Here is a 19,332-nt window from a genome sequence, read left to right as displayed (position 1 = left end):
TTGTTGAGTCACACAGATGTGAAATTTCTTCTAAATAGTTCTTATAGATAAAACCATTCAAATGATTGAAACCCTAATATGTTTGACCCATACTGTGTAATAAATAGCTACTTTCTGAAAAACGTAAAATGATTGAAGGTAAGATAAATTGCCTTTGCACTAAAAAATACATAAATTTGACTATCCATATTATTTTAAGTTTTTAATTTGTTTGGTGAACAATTAGAGCTCATGTCATACGTTTGCAACTTTTCAATAATGAATCTAGGGCAATTGAATTGTTTCTTACTTTATTTGCACAAATTTACATCAATTAAAGATTAAAAATTGTGTATTTGTGTGTATTTATGTTTCATAAAAAAAAAGAGAATCATATTTTTTTTGCTATTATCAAAGGATTTCTCTTTCACCTGGAACGTTTTCTCTTCTTATACTAAAACTATTTTACTCTGTATTTTCTAGCCCTTAGATTATGAAGCTATGCAGAATCTGCAACTTAGTATTGGTGTCAGAAATAAAGCTGAATTTCATCATTCAATTATGTCTCAGTATAAACTGACAGCAACTGCAATTACTGTGACGGTGTTAAATGTAATTGAAGGCGCAGTGTTTCGTCCAGGTTCAAAGACATATGTTGTAACTGGTAATATGGGATCAAATTATAAAGTGGGAGACTTTGTAGCTACTGACCTGGACACAGGTGGACCTTCAACGACTGTTAGGTAAGAGTGAGATTTTCAACTAATTTTCCTTACATACTGAACTTAAGTACATATGTTCTTTTTATAGATTATAAGTATCTGAGTTAAAGTACTTTTCATTATTTTTGAAACTATCATTTAATTGTAAAAAGTAGTATAAACTGTTCATTTAAAATGTTTAACTTCAGAAAACATAAAAATTCATGCAAGATGTAAGATGTTAAACCATAAAGATGTGATATGTGAAAATAATATATCTCAAAAGTATTGACACTCCTGTATTTCTGTATCTTACTGATCAATTAGCTGATTACTATAGGCCATGATTGGTCCCTCAGAAGAGTTTATGGAATGATTTTCCGATTGCAAATCTGCCCAGCTTTAAATCAATTAGATTTTATTAGCTCATTTCAATTACATTCTTCACTTTACTCAGCATTCAATATTGATCAATAACACTGGTATGAAAAATTAGTTATATTAAGGAAAATTATGCCATGTCATTTTTTAAAACTATATATGCAAATATTTCTACCAAGTCACAAAAGAAAATCTGTGTGTGTACATGTACCTGTGTTTGCACATGTGACTGTGACAAGAAGAATGGGAGAAGCACTTTACCCATGCATTTTTTGTTGTTTGGGGTTTGTTTGTTTGTTTGTTTTTTGAGACGAGTTTCACTCTGTCACCCAGGCTGGAGTGCAGTGGTTCCATCCGAGTTCACTGCCACCTCCGCCTACCTGGTTCAAGCGATTCTCCTCCCTCAGCCTCCCAAGTAGCTGGAATTACAGGCACCTGCTACCACACCCGCCTATTTTTGTTTTAGTAGAGATGGGATTTCACCATGTTGGCTAAATCAGTCTCGAACTCCAGAGCTCAGGTGATCCACCCTCCTCGGCCTCGAAAGTGCTGGGATTACAGGCTTGAGCCACTGCACTCAGCCCACCCATGTGTTTTAAAAGTTCTTTCTTGGTGTTCTCCTCACATAGTGTGAGTAGTTCTGTTAGAGGTCCTGTCACACTGTACCATGTTGCTGATGAGCTCTCCTGTACCCCACAGGAGTGAATTCACTGAAGGTAGACCCAACCCAGAGCTTAGCAGAATGCCAGAGAGAAAGAGAGAGACAGAGAGAGAGAATTACCTGACCAGTGTTTGTTTCACGAATAGTAGATGAGAAGAAAAACATGGAAGTCAAAGATGAGAAGAGAATAGAATAGAGGCTCAAGGCAAGGCCATATTTTGAAATTCAGAAGAGGTCTTTTCAAGTTCTAGTGTATGCGGAGAGGAGGAGAGGAAACAGGGGGGAGGGCAGGTCAAGTTGATGAAATAACTTCTTTGTAAAAGAATAGTTTAGAATTAGGAGCAGCCCAGGAAATCCTAGGATCTAGGTCTTCTGTAATAGTTCTGCTGCTACCTAAATCAAATGAAAATGAGACTGCAAGCATCAAAGGATTATTCTGACATCCAACTGGGCATAAAAGGACACTCCATCAGAAATGGGTGCTCAGTATTTTTTTTTTCTTAAATATAAATCTTGATGTACCCCTGAGTGGCCCCATATAGCTAAGACAGCCCTGAGAAAAAATAAAGTCTCTAGTAATTGAAAACTATATCTAGGGGTTATAACCACTCACTGAAAAAATAATACATTTTAAATGAAAATGTCTTTTTTTAGATAGCTGACATTAATTTGTATCATTTTCTTTCAAATACAGATATGTAATGGGAAATAATCCAGCTGACCTTCTAGCTGTCGATTCAAGAACAGGCATAATCACTTTGAAAAATAAAGTTACCAGGGAACAGTATAATATGCTCGGAGGAAAATACCAAGGAACGATTCTCTCTATAGATGGTAAGAAATCAATTGACATTTTTATCTTTTCTAGAGAAAGCTGTATATATCTTAAGATACTAAAATTTTAATCATCACATTTTAAAGTAACCCCTTTCCAACAAAAATTGTCACATTGGGCATTATAGACTCATATCTTTAACAACTTGAGGCAGTATAATTGAGTAGCTAAGATCGTGAGTCCTGAAATAAGACTAGATTTGTGTCTTCTACCATCACGTACTAGCTATATAATCTTAGAGAAGTTATTTATTCCATCTATAGCTGTTGTCTCTTTTTTAAAATGGAACAATAACAATATAGGTTTAGAAGGATGTGATAATGATAAAAATAGCAACAAAAACAAAACAGCAGGATTAGCATAGTTGGGCTGAAAGGATATGGGCTTTGATAACATACAGACTGGATTTAAACATATTTCTGTTATATTTCAGAAATGTTTTTATTCACTTATTTAGAAAGTGTATAATTGAGTCCTAACTAAATGTCAGCCATTGTGCCAGATTCTAGGGTTACATCAATTAATAGTCAGACAACTGAGCTCACATCTATGTAATAAAGATTACAAAAACAACCTCAAATTATTCCCATATTTTTGCTGAATAATTCCACTTTCAATAATCTTAGGAAAAGTTTAAATATAACAAGCTGAATGCACAAGATGTTAATTACAGCACTAATAATTAAATATTGAAAACCACATCAATAATAGGCAACTGGGTAAGTAAACCGTGGTCCATTTGATATAAAAGTATATAACCATCAGGAACTATGTTAATAAAAAGTTTATTAAAATACAAAATAATACTTATAGCTTAAAGTAAAAAAATGGAATGAATCATATGATCACGTCAGTGTAACATAAATAATAAGCAACCATTAGGCATTATAATTAAGGACAAAAGATCATTTTAAAAAATATCAGCGAGGGTTGTCCTTGGGTGCTGCTACCACGAATTTGGTTTCTGGTTTTGTTTTGCTTCTTTCTGTAATTCTATACTTTTCAAATTATATATAATATCCAAATTATACATAATGTCCAATTATAAATAATATCCAAATGTAAAGAAATAATCCAATAAATAGTATTACTATGACTAATAGTTATAATAATAATATAATAATTTAATTGATTTTTAAAACCGAGTCAAAAACAAGGGATGATTTGGCAAGTGAGGAGAAATTATGGGAATAAAGACATTGAAATAAATATTGATGTAAAAAATAGTTCAGTATCGTCCAACCATTACTACACTAAATGTCTAAAATATTTCTTCCATTTTGAACGTTATTACAGATGCTCTTCAAAGAACTTGCACTGGTACAATTAATATTGACATTCAAAATGTTGATGGAGATGACAGGACTAATACGCAGGCGAACACTACAGATACCAATACTGGCAGAGAAGAAAGTACTTCTTCCACTAACTATGAAACCAGCACAATTTATACCCTCTCTCAGCAAGTAGATTCTACTCCATACCAAAATGGAGAACAAGTCCCATTGTTCGCAGACAATGTGCATTTCGGTCCTGCTGGCATTGGACTGCTCATCATGGGGTTCTTGGTCTTAGGATGTGAGTACTTTAGCAAATCCTATGTATATGTGTACCCCAAAAACTGGTGGGGGAAGAGATACATTTTCTGATTCTTTGATAAAACGTATTTTACAAACTCTCATTTTGTGCAATTATAAAGAAATTTCTACGCTTGGCACTGGGTTTATAAGGTGAAAAAAAATTAAACTTCTTGACCCCTTACAGGACTGTGGAGGATAAAAACTTATTTGCAATAAGTCTCAATGTAATGGGGAAATGCCATAACAAGCAGGCTCAAATTGCTATTGCAGTGAAGAAGACAATCAGAAAAGACTACAGAGGGGGCCGGGTGTGGTGGCTCACGCCCGTAATCCCAGAACTTTGAGAGGCCAAGGCGGGCAGATCACTTGAGGTCAGAAGTTCAAGACCAGCCTGGCCAACATGGTGAAACCCACGTCTCTACTAAAAATACAAAAATGAGCCGGGTATGGTGGCAGGTGCCTCTAATCCCAGCTACTCAAGAGGCTTAGGCAGGAGAATTGCTTGAACCCAGGAGGCAGGCGTTCAGTCAAAAAAGAGGAAAGAAAGAAAGAAAGAAAGAAAGAAAGAAAGAAAGAAAGAGAGAGAGAGATAGAAAGAAAGAAAGAAAGAAAGAAAGAAAGAAAGAAAGAAAGAAAGAAAGAAAGAAAGAAAGGAAAAGAAAGAAAGGAAAAGAAAGAAAGAAAAAGAAAGAAAGAAAGAAAGAAAGAAAGAAAGAAAGAAAGAAAGAAAGAAAGAAAGAAAGAAAGAAAGAAAGAAAGGAAGGAAGGAAGGAAGGAAGGAAGGAAGGAAGGAAGGAAGGAAGGAAGGAAGGAGAGAGAGAAAGAAAGAAAGAGAGAGAGAAAAGGAGAGAGAGGAAGGAAGGAAGGAAAGAAAGAGAGAAAGGGAGAGAGAGGAAGGAAGGAAGGAAGGAAGGAAGGAAGGAAGGAAGGAAGGAAAGAAGGAAGGCAGGCAGGCAGGCAGGCAGGCTACAGGGAAAGAGTAAACTCTGAGTTGCGTCTTAAAAGATGAATAAGAGTTAGGCTGATGGACTAGAGAAAGGGAACACAATACAAGGGGAAAAAAAACTATGTGCAAAAACCCAAAAGAATGAGAGTGCAAGGTACTGCAATGAAGAACTCCAATGTGCAAGAAATAAAATAAGTGCATGACAGCATAGTGAAAGTTTAGACTAAAAGATAGGCAGGTCTCAAAGAGATTTTATTGATACTAACACTGCATAGTATTAATAAAAGGAGAGTCCCTAGGGTTAAACTCTGGTTTCTAAGCCGAATTGTCTGATTCTTCTGAAGGTCACCTAACCTTTCTGAGCCTTGTTTTTGTCATGTATGAAATAATACTTACCTTAAAACAATGCTTTGATGATGAAAAAGAAGTACCACACATGAAGCATTTAGCGTGTTCTATGGCCACTAGGGTAGCACTAGTCAAAGGTCTAGCCATAAAGGTAGATTACAGTGGATTCTCCAGGTGGTCTTTAACATTACCTTGAATGATGATAGAAATTAGAGCAAGATAAACCACATGGCACAGTCTTTGAGAAATGAGAACAGGACCTCTAAAGTAAGTAGGTTGTAGTCTGCACATTGCAATTAAATTAATGCAAACATTGTCATTTTCAAATGTGGAATCAAAATCTTAAGGTCAGAAGGTACCTCAGATATTTAAATCAAACGCACACACAAAATATAAAGTCAGAGCACTTACATACAAAATATTTTTTTTCTACTTTCATTTTTCTTTGCACATGAACAGCGACAGATATTTTTTGCTACATTTATTTGTGAACTGGGTTTTCTCTGATTTTAAACAACTCATTTTTTTTGAAGTTTTCTTCAACATTGGACTCATCTAAACAAGTCTGGTCATGGTGATAACACAGCTTAAAGCTGGAGTTCTTTTTCCAAAATTTAAAACATATTTCCAAAAAATGAAATTTCTACATTGACAAATAAGAGTTTATTCTTATTGGTTCATAATTAATTGAAGTAATAACTAGGAAAATTTCTATGAAACGGGGAAAAGGGAAAGAGAGAAAGAAAAAAGCATTCTCATCAAAATGAACCAAGACAGGAAGAAGGCAAAAATGCGAGTGAAGTTGCAGAATATAACATGAAATACATATGAAAAGAGTTCATTCTCTATTTGTTATGCATATTGATTACAACTTACCTTGTAAAATATTTAAATTTAATACTTCATAAGAGCAACTTAATTACCCAACTGCTGATTATCACTACTGTAAATAATACCTGACTTTCATGTTGAGATTTTTGTTTTTGGGGGTTTTTTTGTTTTTTGTTTTTTGTTTTGAGATTGAGTCTCGCTCTGTTGCCCAGGCTGGAGTGCAGTGGTGCAATCTCAGCTCACTGTAACCTTCGCCTCCCAGGTTCAAGCGATTCTCCTGCCTCAGCCTCCTGAGTAGCTGAGACTACCCGCACGCACCACCACACCCGGTTAATTTTTGTATTTTTATTAGATATGGGGTTTCACCGTATTGGCTGGGATGGTCTCGATCTCCTGACCTCGTGATCCACCTGCTTTGACCTCTCATGGTACTGGGATTACAGGCATGAGCCACCGCGGCCGGCCTGAGTTGGTTTTTTATATTGCTGACTACCTCTGGGTACTGTAGTTAATAAAAGATTTACAAATTATATATGGGCCTTAGAGTCATCACTACCTGTAGACCCAAAGTTTCCTCTAGTAGATTTTCAGAAAACCAACACATGGGCTTCTTCTCTTTTTTTCTTTTTTCTTCTCTCCCTCTCTCCCTTATTTCTATCCTTACTATCTTCCTTCCTCCCTAATTTACTTCCTTCTTTTTTCCTTTCCTCCTTCTTCACATTTTAAATTTACAAATTCTTTCTTTCATCCATTTATTCAAAACCATTTACCAAGATTAGATTATATAAGAGGCTGATAATAAATAGAAAAATAAGAAAACTCCACTTGATTAACAACAGAAGACACTGCTAAGCAGCGTGATGTTTTCTATTTGTATAAGAGTTGTTGAAAGAAAAGACACCTGAATAGGGGGAAATAGTAGCCTCAAGGAGAATTGCTGGAAGCATGAATAAGATTTTACCGTTGAAATAAAGGCAAGCATATGTGAAAGGAAGAAAATAAAGACATGGAGGAGAGAACACAAAGGATCAAATATATTGCCTGACCTTTCATCTTTCCTTCTTCTCTCCTTTAATATTTTTCTAAATAATGACATGGAAAGATTAATTGGTTTTAATAATGTAATACTATCTGTAATTTTTTTTTTTTTTTTTTTTTTGAGAGAGGGTCTCACTCTGTCACTCAGGCTGGAGTGCAGTGGCACAACCACCGCCCACCTCCCTGGTTGAGCAGCCTCAACCTCCCTGGCTCAAGCCATCCTCCCAACTCAGCCTCCGGAGTAGCTAAGATTACAGGCAAAAGCCCCCATGCACGCCTAATTTTTGTATTTTTTGTAGAGATGGAGTTCCACCATGTTGCTCAGGCTTGTCTCAAACTCCTGGACACTAGCGATCCACCCACCTCCGCCTCCTGAAGTGCTGGGATTACAGGCGTGAGCCACCATGCCAGGCCCACTATTTGTAATTTTTAATACTATAAAACAAGCTAAAATTGAATGCAGTCTAATATACAGAAGCTCCCATTTGCTTTGGGCTCTGATCATTATTCAGCTTGTATTCTGAAACTTTCATAATTTTAGAACCAACCGGAATTATATCAGGAATTCAAATTTGACCATAAAAAGTCAGGTTGTTCTGTTTTTGATTTGCACCAAGCGCTAATCTAGTATTACCATCCTTCCACCACCAGTGGTCCCATTTTTGATGATTTGTTGTGATTGTGGAGGTGCTCCTCGTAGTGCAGCTGGCTTTGAGCCTGTTCCTGAATGTTCAGATGGAGCAATTCATTCATGGGCAGTAGAAGGACCACAGCCTGAACCCGGGGTAAGTGCTACATTCTAATAAATAGCCTTTGGTAGTCACTGAAATTCAGTCTTTACACATGAACCAAGATGGCCACCATCACTCACAGTCTATGCTGTTTTTTGTGCTGAGAAAGCTAATGGGGAAAATGAAGAGGAATCAAAAGCACAACAAAATTAGATGGAAGTAACCAGGGAAGGTTTTCTAAGTGAAGTTCAAATTTTAAATGGATTTCAGCATTTCCTAAATAGTATTTTTTTTTTCCGGAAATCTGAGGTAATTTGAGAATAAACCAAATGTATGACTATAGAAAGATTACAGTCATTGGTCATTGAAAATGGCAATGTTGTTTCCTGTCTTTTAGGTTATGACCACCATCATACCACAAATACCACCTGATAATGCAAATATAATTGAATGCATTGACAACTCAGGTAAGAAAAAAAAATTGTTTAACAACTCAAATGATTAGGAAGTCTGTTTTCTCTCTTTGCATATTGTTTTTTGATGATCTTATTTTTCTTCAAAAGTGTTTATATCATTCTTTTTTAAATGACTAATTTGTAAACTAAATGGCGAGGAAAAACCTACAGTAATTATTATTCTTATATGCTGCATTTTAAAAATTTTCCTCAACCATCAAAGAGTACTTAGAAGATGACCAAATTAGGATCTCTATATATGCAGAAGTACTGAATTGTAACCATGAGTAAGTTTTAGTCAAGATTTTTAATTTAATAGAGCAAATTTCATTAACAGACATACACACACATACTTCATACACATATATACACTAATTCAAATTAAAGCACAACCCAACTAAAATAGACCTGTGCTCATTTATTGAGGCTAAAATCTTTATACACAATTAATTTAAGGATTCAAAATTGCTTTGACTTTAGCTGCTTATTATAACATAGAAAAAAATTACATCCATTTTCAGTATCATCACAAATATTACCTAAAAAATATTTGTCCAATTTCTTTAATTCAAAGCAAGTAGATGAAACACTATCAAAATCTTTCAAAGCTCTCAACTGAGATTGTGTGCACGTGGTGGAGTTTCTTCTAGCACATGGGTAAGACTGTATAAATACAACTTGCCTTAAAACAGGAATCTAGACCAGTTCACAGGCAGAAACCAGGGAACAATTAGAATTTCACACTAAGTGGATAACTACCACTATAATAAAAGAACAATTAAAATAACATCCATATCTGTGAAAATAGTTGTATCACATTACTTTTCTCAAGGTAAATAAATACTATTGGTTAGCTTATTTTTCTCTTAGTCTTTTTAAACAGTAACCATTGTTTTCTACTTTAAACTCTAACAGGCATAGACATGTGTATAACTTGTAGAACTGGAACTTATTCAAAGAATTGGACACAGTAATCTTTAAATCTATTTCTCCACCTGATTTGTCCATTTTCATTAACAACTCCAATGTCTTCTCACCTCAAAAGCAGAATCTCATTGTTGACTCACATTCACTAACATCAAAACAGTTCTCAAGACTTATCAAATCATCAAATCCATCAGTATTTATCTACACATTTGTTCCCATTAAGTCTACAAACTTTTGCACAGATTTTGAACAAAGCACCGTAAGAGGCACCAAGGACAATTGAAGCATGAAAAACACACTGTTCCCAAACTCAAGATCCTTCACTTGCTAAAACCAGTGGATACATATCCCACTGACAACATTCATCATTCCATAGCAGTTCCACGGTCCCAGCCATCATTTTATCTCACCTACCTCAAATATTTCTTTTTATTTTTTTTAATTTAAAAAAGATGAAACACTTGACCAATTTGTGTATCATCCTGTGCAGCGGCAATGCTAATCTTCTCTGTATGGTTCTAATTTTAGTATATGTGCTACTGAAGCAAGTATCTACCTCAAATATGGTAACAGGCTTCCACTTACTCCTCACATCCAAGTGCAAACCCAAGATTCTTCATGAAAACCTTTCTCCTCACATAGCCATGGCCTCCTTTCTGAAAGCCAGTGGTTCTCATGTCTTTTTCTGGATGTCCTGTGCTTCTAGTTACACATTGGGGCATTCTTACACTATTTTTTTAACTTTCAGAATTTGAGTATTTTTCTTCCAATTTCCTTCAGGTTGAAATCAAACTCTTTAGGGCATAGATTTTTATAAGTCCTCTGCAGCCTTCACTTCCAGCAGAGAATATAGTAATCAACAGATAATTATCAAATTAACAAATTAATAATATTATTTTGAGCTCAATATTGTATTTATATCTCATTTCTTTATGTATTATCTTTTTATTTCTTTGTTCACAAATGCATACCTAAATGAAAAAATCATATATTATAAGGCAAGTTGTTAATTTTTTAGTTTATGATAGACTAAAGAAAATAAACTTAATTTGATCAACACTTTTAGGAGTTTATACAAATGAGTATGGTGGCAGAGAAATGCAAGATCTGGGAGGAGGAGAGAGAATGACAGGATTTGAACTAACAGAGGGAGTTAAAACATCAGGAATGCCTGAGATATGTCAAGAATACTCTGGAACATTAAGAAGAAATTCTATGAGGGAATGTAGAGAAGGAGGTCTGAATATGAATTTCATGGAAAGCTACTTCTGTCAGGTAAGGTCCCTAGCCACATGTCTTTCTCGCTATCCATGTGCCTGCTGTTCTTCACCCCAAACTTTCACTAATTCCTAAAGGGGCTTGGGCAAGAGTCTCCTAACTAGATTCTCAGCCTTTTTGTCCAACAATCCATGCTGTTAATTAATTATAGATCTAAAGCTCTGACCTGAGCACTTTACTCCCCAACTTAAGAACAGCCAATGGCTCTCAGCTCTCTTTTCTTCATGGCATGCAATCCAAAGTCCTTAACATGTTAATTAAGGTTGTTCACAAAATGAACCCTCCCTCTCATCTCCAATTACTCCTTGCCATCAACTCCACTTGCTGAGCACCTTTGCCACAGACTTTTCATCTCCATGCGTTTGCTCATCCTGTGCTTGCATCCTGGAATGCTTGCATCCCACTATGTCTCTCACAAACTCCTACCCATTCTTCAAGACCCAGTCCAAATATCACTCTCCCTCCAAAGTTTTTACAGTTAACCCTCTCATCCAAAATAGGAGTAATGTTTTCTCATCTCTATTTCTGCAGTACTTTGTTTACACATTTATAGAACCTATCATTGCTGAAATCTGTCAGTTTATATGTTTACCACCACTTTTAGTGTCTCATCCATATATTCTCTCCATTGTATTTCCAGTACATAGTTCAGCTCTAGACACAGAGTCGATAGTTAATAAGAGTGGGGTCAAGAGCCATAGTCTACTTCCAAAACATTGTAAGAACGTGCTGCAGGTGGTGGGAAGAGCATGAAACCTGGAGAAGCAGCTGCAGGAGAATTAACTTTGCCATTCACAGGAAGAGATGTAATTGTCCATGGTTACACACCATATGATACTCAACCTTCAGGAAGTTCCTGTCCCTGATACCAACTAGAAAAACATTTCTGTCCTTCTACATTCTGGCCTAAAATGGTTCATTAACTAACCTAGTGGTTGGTTTAAAGAGTGGCTGATGTTTTTAAATGAAATATTGGTAAAAGCCTTCAAATAGCAATAGACAGTAATGAGGCTTGCTGATAACCATAGGAATACCTATTCATATATATAACAAAATATTTTATATTATATTTTAATAACATAGAAATATCTTCCTTCCACTCTCTGATCAAATATCACTTTATCGGAGACCCCTTCCTTGATTACCCTATCTAAAAGAACAACACCCATCATTTTCTTTTTCTTTACCCTGCATCTGCCACCTCCTGACCATAGGCTTCTGTATTGTCTGTCTCACTCAACCAAAATGTAAGCTCTGTGAGAGAAGAACTGTACCTGGTATTGTTCATTATGCATCGCTAAGTTCCAAACACAGAGTGTCTGGCAAATAGCAAAGGCTCAATAACTTTTTTTTATATGAATGGCACAATGAGTTGGTTTCCTATGAGATATTTCTGTTAACCTGAAAATTTACAATCCACTATTATGAACAGCAAAGATGAAACAAAATCATATATGTCTTTGAACTTTTACTTCGAATTTAGAGAGATTATATTTTTAAAAAATGTCTTTGCCCACCTTTAATTTTGTAGAACAGACCCAGAGTCAAATTTTCCTGTTGCTGTGCTGAAAAAGCCATGTTGCAATAAAACTTCACAGAATCATCATATTCACTCCATCTGAAGGAAAGAAACAAAATCCTGAGTGAACCCAAATCAACTATGAACTACCTTTTCCAGTCAAAAAAGCAAAACAACACATTTTTATGTCCTTCAAGTTCAGCATTTTTATATACCTCCCTCTAACTTTGTTATAAATAATTCATGTGTTTTTTTGTGTGTATGGTTTTATGTCCAAAGTACACAATTATAAATAAGTCCATCTAAGTAAATTTTTAAAATCACATTATTGGAATTACACTTAAAATAATTTTTAACTGAATTATTTCAAATAATTATAAAATGATTTTTAAAGCATCTCTAGTAGATGTTAGAATCTTGTTTTATTTCATTTCTCTTTGGAAATGCTCTGGAAGAAAAACTAATGATAAAGGCTGTTCTATTATTACTAAACATGCATTTATAATTTCATTTTCTCTTTCTCCTATAAATTCAGAAAGCATATGCTTATGCAGATGAAGATGAAGGACGCCCATCCAATGACTGTTTGCTCATATATGACATCGAAGGTGTAGGTTCCCCTGCTGGCTCTGTGGGTTGCTGTAGCTTCATTGGAGAAGATCCGGATGACAGCTTCTTGGATACTCTGGGACCTAAATTTAAGAAGTTGGCAGACATCAGCCTAGGAAAAGAAATTGAATCATATCCAGACCCTGATCCTTTTTGGCCACCCCAAAGCACTGAACCAGTTTGCCTTCCTCAGGAAACAGAGCCCATTGTCAGTGGACACCCACCAATCTCCCCACATTTCGGCACTACCACGGTAATTTCTGAGAGCACCTATCCCTCGGGACCTGGTGTGCAGCATCCTCAGCCTATTCTCGATCCTCTGGGCTATGGTAATGTCACTGTGACCGAGTCTTACACCACCTCTGACACTCTGAAGCCCTCTGTGCACTTTCACGATAACCGACAAGCATCCAACGTGGTGGTGACAGAGAGAGTGGTCGGCCCAATCTCCGGCACCGATTTGCATGGAATGTTAGAGATGCCTGACTTGCGAGATGGGTCAAATGTCATAGTGACAGAAAGGGTAATAGCACCAAGCTCTAGTCTACCTGCCTCTCTGACTATTCATCATCCTAGAGAGTCTTCAAATGTGGTAGTGACAGAAAGAGTAATCCAACCAACTTCTGGCATGATAGGTAGTCTTAGTATGCACCCCGAGTTAACCAATGCCCACAATGTGATTGTGACAGAGAGGGTTGTTTCTGGTGCTGGCGTAACTGGAATTAGTGGCACCACTGGGATCAGCGGTGGCATAGGCAGCAGTGGCCTGGTTGGCACCAGCATGGGTGCTGGGGGTGGGGCCCTGAGTGGAGCTGGCATAAGTGGTGGTGGCATTGGCCTGAGCAGCCTGGGAGGGACAGCCACCATTGGCCACATGAGGAGTTCCTCTGACCATCACTTTAACCAAACCATTGGGTCCGCCTCCCCTAGCACAGCTCGAAGTCGAATCACAAAGTACAGTACCGTGCAATATAGCAAGTAGTCAGGACCCCAGCTCACTTTTTCATAGTCACTGTGGTTTAGATCCAATTCCCACCACTAAAAAACTAACAATGTGATTTATAACGCACAACTTCATGCTCAGGTCATCTAGGAGCAAGGTGAGAAATCACAATGAGAAAAATAAATGGAAACACCGCTGCTAGGGGAGAGGTCTCCTTAGCGTTCATAAACTTTTTTCTTGTATTAGGACTAAGGAACTAAAACTTGAGGCAGAGCCTTCTTTGTGCCTGAGTGGCCTGTAGTCTATCTCCAGCATGTAACTGGCCTTACAACGGCAACTGGCATAATTCTCCTTGCTCTGTTTTGCTTTTCCATATAGCTTGAGCAAAATTTAAAAAGAACTAAATATGCAATATGTGTTCATGTCTGTGGGAAAAATCTAAAATGTGTGCCACATGCCCTCAGTTTCACAGATAACATAAATAAAAATTTTAAAAAAATTTTTTTAAGTTTGACTACATAGTCAAGTCCACAAACCATCAAGCACTCCTCCTTAATTATTGCACTAGATAAAATAAATTTCAAATTAGGAAGTGTTTCCTAGGAGGAAAATTCCATTAGAGAATGACAATGGGATGAGGTTTCTTCAGGGTAAACTAGCAACGCCTGAGCCTGAATCTTAATTTGGGGTCTCAGTTAAATGTCCTGTGGAGTCAAGGATTCTTCTGATTCTAGTTTGTGTTTAGTGATAGGTGTAGTCTTGACGAATATTGCTTACTGGTGAGGTTGAGGAATATCACACTCACCTTTCCCTTTACCAATGTGGTTTTGACTTAAGAAAGCAAAACTTTCTAAGTTTACTTCTCGAATTGAAGCAAGTGAGGCCAGACGTGGTTGTCATCACTAGTGGTAAATGACCTTCCAAGTAAGCAAATGGGAACTGAACTGTGTTTTCAGGTTTTGTTTTTAGTACGTGATATTCCTTCATATCCAGCTCTTTATTACATAGCTCTGAAGTTAAAATGATTTACATAGGCTGAGCTGTGGACTAGAAAAAAAGAAGCAGCTTGCAGTATGCTTAAGCTTTGGGGAATTTTTTTTAAAAGGGGATCTAAAAAACTGTTTTTAGAACATGTAAAATGTTTAATGGGGAAAGTTGGAAAAGAATTGTTTTGTAAAGTAATACCATGCTAATTATTCGCTTTTAGCACGTAAAGCAGTGGTTGCTTTAGCGAACCTCTGCTGCCCTTTTGCAGGGATCAATCAGGAACCTTTAACAGAGTTGACGATATTGTATTGATAAGAGTGAAATAATAATAGATAACCCCCTAATTTTTCTCACTAGTATAAATTTTAAATTCCTGATTTGATTTGTCAATAAGATCTGGGCTTATTTATGCTCTGATTTATAGGTAGTGTCCAAATTATACAGTAAAACATGTTTTTCTAGTCTCAAAATTTAGTAATGTCCTATTTATGATATACCATTTCTGTGTGTTTGCTATATAGTATTACCCAATTAAAAATCTCTAAAAAGAAAGCATTCTAAGGAAAAGGTAAATTTACTATTGCATGGTAGAGAAACATTTTCCTTTCTTAAATACAATGTTACTATAAGCTCACTAAACTGAAACTCTATATGACAAAATAAAATTAGAATAAAAAATTTGCCCTGGAGTTGTGAATTATATACAACTTTTAAAGAATTTACCCCGATTACTCAAATTTCCCAGGAAATTACAAGGCCAAAGAATATTTGACTTCCTACACTGGTCAAAAGGGGATAGGAGTGAATTATTTAAGCTAGAGCTGTTTTGCTCTGTATAACAGCAGATAAGGCTAATATTTTTAAAAGCCACAGTATACATCTTCTTTTAAGTCGTAGAATATGTAAAATTTTGATAGTCTGTAGTACGCCAAATGCAGAGGTATAAATAGAGTCTTTTCTTTTTCTGCCACTTAGGGGGCTACACTAAGGATGGGTAATCTTTCCAGGAATAAAGTCAAAAGGTATTTATTAAAATATACTTGAGTATGCCTGGGTCCAGGAGTTTTAAGGAATCGAAATAATTATTAATGAATTAATTAAGTAATTTATTAAAGGGAATACTAGCTGACCACAGGAAACTTGCTTGCTGTTTTGATATGAAATATCATCACAAGCCTTTTCTTAAGACATCTGATATCTTCCAGAGATATTTTTTAGGTTGTCTTGCAAACAACAAAATCGCTATCTTTAATAACTGTTGCTGCTAAAATCCGATGGTTGTTAAGATCCCTCCAATTTAGTTACATTTGAACTCCTAAACACTGTTAAACGATGGGAAAAACAAGAAAAAACATAGCCATATGAGACATCTATCTTTCTTGGAAGATACTTTCTAACCAAACTTTTCTTCCAGGATTGCACATTGATGGGAAAAACAAGAAAAATTGAAGTATTAGTCATCTATCTTTCTGGGAAGATACTTCCAACCAATTTTTTCTTCCAGGGTTGCACATTGATTTTCCCTTTAGTCCTAAATTTTAAAATTACCTTTTTAAGATATCAATGATTTTAGTAGTTATTTAAAGGCATGTCATTTTTCATTGAACAAGCTTTGGACAGAACTTCATTCTTCTTTTTAGATATTTACTCTAGATCATATATATCATGTCATAGACCAAGAAGAGACACGGAAATCATTTTGTAAGTGAATACTATAATTAGGATTCAAGTTGAGTTTCAGATCAACTTGCTCTTAACAAAATGAAGAAGAAAGAGGTAGCAATTTAATGCTATGTATGTATGGTTTGAAAACAAACCACAATGTTTATAAAATATCTATCTGGCTTTCTAAAGAGGTAGTCTTTAGTGGCAAAAATCAGTGTATTATAAATACTTTACCATTTAATATCAACCAAAATAACATCTCGAGCTAACTTTGATACTGAATTCCAGACACACCTGCTACATATTATTTACTTCTAAGCGTGTTGCCTGATGTAATTGTATTTGCACTGAAAAATCAAAAGAAAAAGTACATATTTAGGCATATTTATATATCGTCATCTAGACATCTGTTCTACATTTGTGTATAAAGTTTTTAGCATCATAATTTTTATTCAAGAAAATGTTCTGGCAACATTTTAATTATATGTCTTCAAAAATGACATTTTTTACTCTAGTAAGTAGATGTTTTTAGTAATCTAGGCAATTTATTTCTGAATTTATACCAATGTTTGATTGTCATGGTACAAAACATATGACACCTTTTGGCTTTCGCTGGAGTTGAAAGGCATTATAATCTTTACCATAAATACCCATGATTATTTTGGGAAGACATTTAAAACCCAAAACAAACTTTTAAAAGCATGTGCCATATTTTCCCATGCCTATTTCACAAATTCCAACTTTTTGTTTTTACAATTTCTGGTATTTTCTAAGACCCATTTCCCATTGTATTAGGATACAGCAGTCCACAGTAGAGTGCTACTCTCCTTGAAATCAAATCTGTCTTCCACTTCCAGATTATTCCATTTATGTTAGGACAAATCTTGACAAGATCAACCTATTATCCATCAAATAATTTTAAAACAATGTGTAATCTTGTTTAATTGTCTGCATTCTCTCCCCAGTTCAGCTGTATTTGAATTACTAAACACTTTATCATCAAACTGTACCCAGTCTAACTTATTTTTCTTTTGCTATCAGTTTTACAAGCATTTTAAAATTCTAATATTCATCTCTAGTGGTGTTTAAAACAAGGTTCTCTTATTCAAGTTTCAATATAAACGTTTTTGGATTATTTGGGTGCTAGTTTCTTGCTTGGTTATCTGTTTTTTTTTTTTAAGTTGATTTGTAATTTCCAAAGAGTTATGCATACAGCAATAAAATGATTAATATGCCTCCCTTATCTTTTCTGAATTGTAAGCAAGGGGAAGGTTTTAGATGGTAAAACCAAAGTTATCAAATCTAGTTGTTATTATCATCCTGTATTGGAAGAGAGATAATTCTTTTATTTTCACAACGTTAAAATACATTTTCATTCTCCATTTCCTAGCTGTCTTTTTTTTAATGTGTACTGAGGAAGCTATTCTCTGGACCACTAATTACAGATGCTAGAGCCTAGTCTTGACCAGGTGATTAGCCCCACAAATGAACAGATGATAAAAAGCTGCATTTTTAGTTTTTATTTGATGCTTGTAGCATCTTTATACTTTTACCTTTCTTTCTTTCATACTCTGCATTTTTATTTTTGCATACACCAGCATTTTATTTCTTTTACAGTGACTTTTCTTTTTTGACTTTTAAATCATACCCTTTCATCTTTACTGAGATGCATCTCCTTTTGTTCTCCAGTGCCACTTCCAGACTATTATCAACTTCATGGTGCACAAAATCTTACCTCTTTCAGACTCGTATGATCCTTTCCCTCTCTCCTCTTCATAATGTCTCCACTTTTAATGAAGCCTCCAATGTCCTGGCCTAAAGTCTTTTGTGACTTTATCAACTTCTGAAAGTGTTCATAGTAACTTAAACATCCACATGGATGAACCACCCAAGACCCGGATTCTCATTCTAAACCTCCATTTCCCCCCTCCACTCAGCTGCCATTTCCTTGTCATAACCTGGTATATTGGTACCTGGAATGCCTCAATTTCTGCCTCTGACCATTTCCCTCTCATCCCTGCAGCTCATGGGCTCATGTTGTTGTCATTTCTCCACTTTATCAAAGCTTCAGTGTCTTGACTCTCACCACTTTCTCACTGTCAGCTTCACCTCTCTGTCTAATCTAGCTTCATGAGTACAACTAGAATCACTTCTTTGTGAATGCCTTCAACCTACTTTCCCTGCTCTCTGTCTCTCGTCCCAGACCTTTCGCCCTCAATCTCCATCTCCACACAAACAGCCAAACAAATTATCCAAGTGAGCTGACTTTTTAAATATTAAACACTCAATCTCAACTCTCAGCATAACATCAGATACTTCCCTGAAATCCTATCTGCTTCTCTTATAGATGTCCCATCTCATCATACTAGATTGCTACTCTGCGTCTTCTTTGTCCTCAAACCTCCCATACCCCCTCTTCCCTTCTCATTCTTTGTTGATGACCTAATCCTATTGTTCATTGAGAAATCAAAAGTCATCCATTTCAAATGCATTCATCTTCCTCTGCGAAACCTCCATATCCACCGGTACTTGCACCCATCTCCTCACTCCCATGGGCTTATTCCATGGATTTGTGGCCTACTTATATGAAAACACAGTCCTCCAGTTCTGCTCAAATCAAGGACTTTGCTCCTTCCCTAATAGTACCTTTCCTATTCTTTTTCCTCTCTCTCTCTCTTTCTGTTTCTTCTCCTTCTCTCTCTTCTCTCTTTTTATCTTCTCTCTCTTTCCTCTCTCTTTCTCCCATCTTTTTTCTCTCTCCACTCTCTCTTTTCATCTCCTCTCTCTCATTCTCTTCCTGTCTCCTCTGTCTACTCTCTCTCTCTCCTCTCTTCCTTCCTTTCCTTCCTCTCGGTAGAACATTTTCATGCTGCACCCCTCCTTGCAGCTAATGCCTCATTTGTTTGCTTGTTTCATCA

The 19,332-nt window shown here is 36.0% G+C and overlaps 1 protein-coding gene and 1 non-coding gene across 2 annotated transcripts in view; one reads left to right on the top strand and one right to left on the bottom strand.

The window, feature by feature from the left end:
- Positions 1-18,927, top strand: part of DSG1 (desmoglein 1) — a 36,792-nt gene extending 17,865 nt beyond the window's left edge. The window contains exons 9-15 of the mRNA XM_007974371.3: positions 463-722; positions 2,417-2,556; positions 3,854-4,135; positions 7,952-8,085; positions 8,429-8,498; positions 10,480-10,688; positions 12,746-18,927. Of these exons, the coding sequence (XP_007972562.3) occupies positions 463-722; positions 2,417-2,556; positions 3,854-4,135; positions 7,952-8,085; positions 8,429-8,498; positions 10,480-10,688; positions 12,746-13,801 (2,151 nt within the window). The 3' untranslated portion in view covers positions 13,802-18,927. The remainder of the gene's footprint in view (positions 1-462; positions 723-2,416; positions 2,557-3,853; positions 4,136-7,951; positions 8,086-8,428; positions 8,499-10,479; positions 10,689-12,745) is intronic.
- Positions 9,860-9,961, bottom strand: LOC119618635 (U6 spliceosomal RNA). Its single transcript, XR_005235012.1, has one exon. It is a non-coding gene; the product is annotated as a U6 spliceosomal RNA (small nuclear RNA).
- Positions 18,928-19,332: the final 405 nt, after the last annotated feature.

The sequence above is a fragment of the Chlorocebus sabaeus genome, chromosome 18, assembly GCF_047675955.1.
Source record: "Chlorocebus sabaeus isolate Y175 chromosome 18, mChlSab1.0.hap1, whole genome shotgun sequence".
In the NCBI taxonomy this organism is placed as follows: domain Eukaryota; kingdom Metazoa; phylum Chordata; class Mammalia; order Primates; family Cercopithecidae; genus Chlorocebus; species Chlorocebus sabaeus.
The sequence above is the reverse complement of the archived record's forward strand: the minus strand, read 5'-3'. Positions and strand labels throughout refer to the sequence as shown.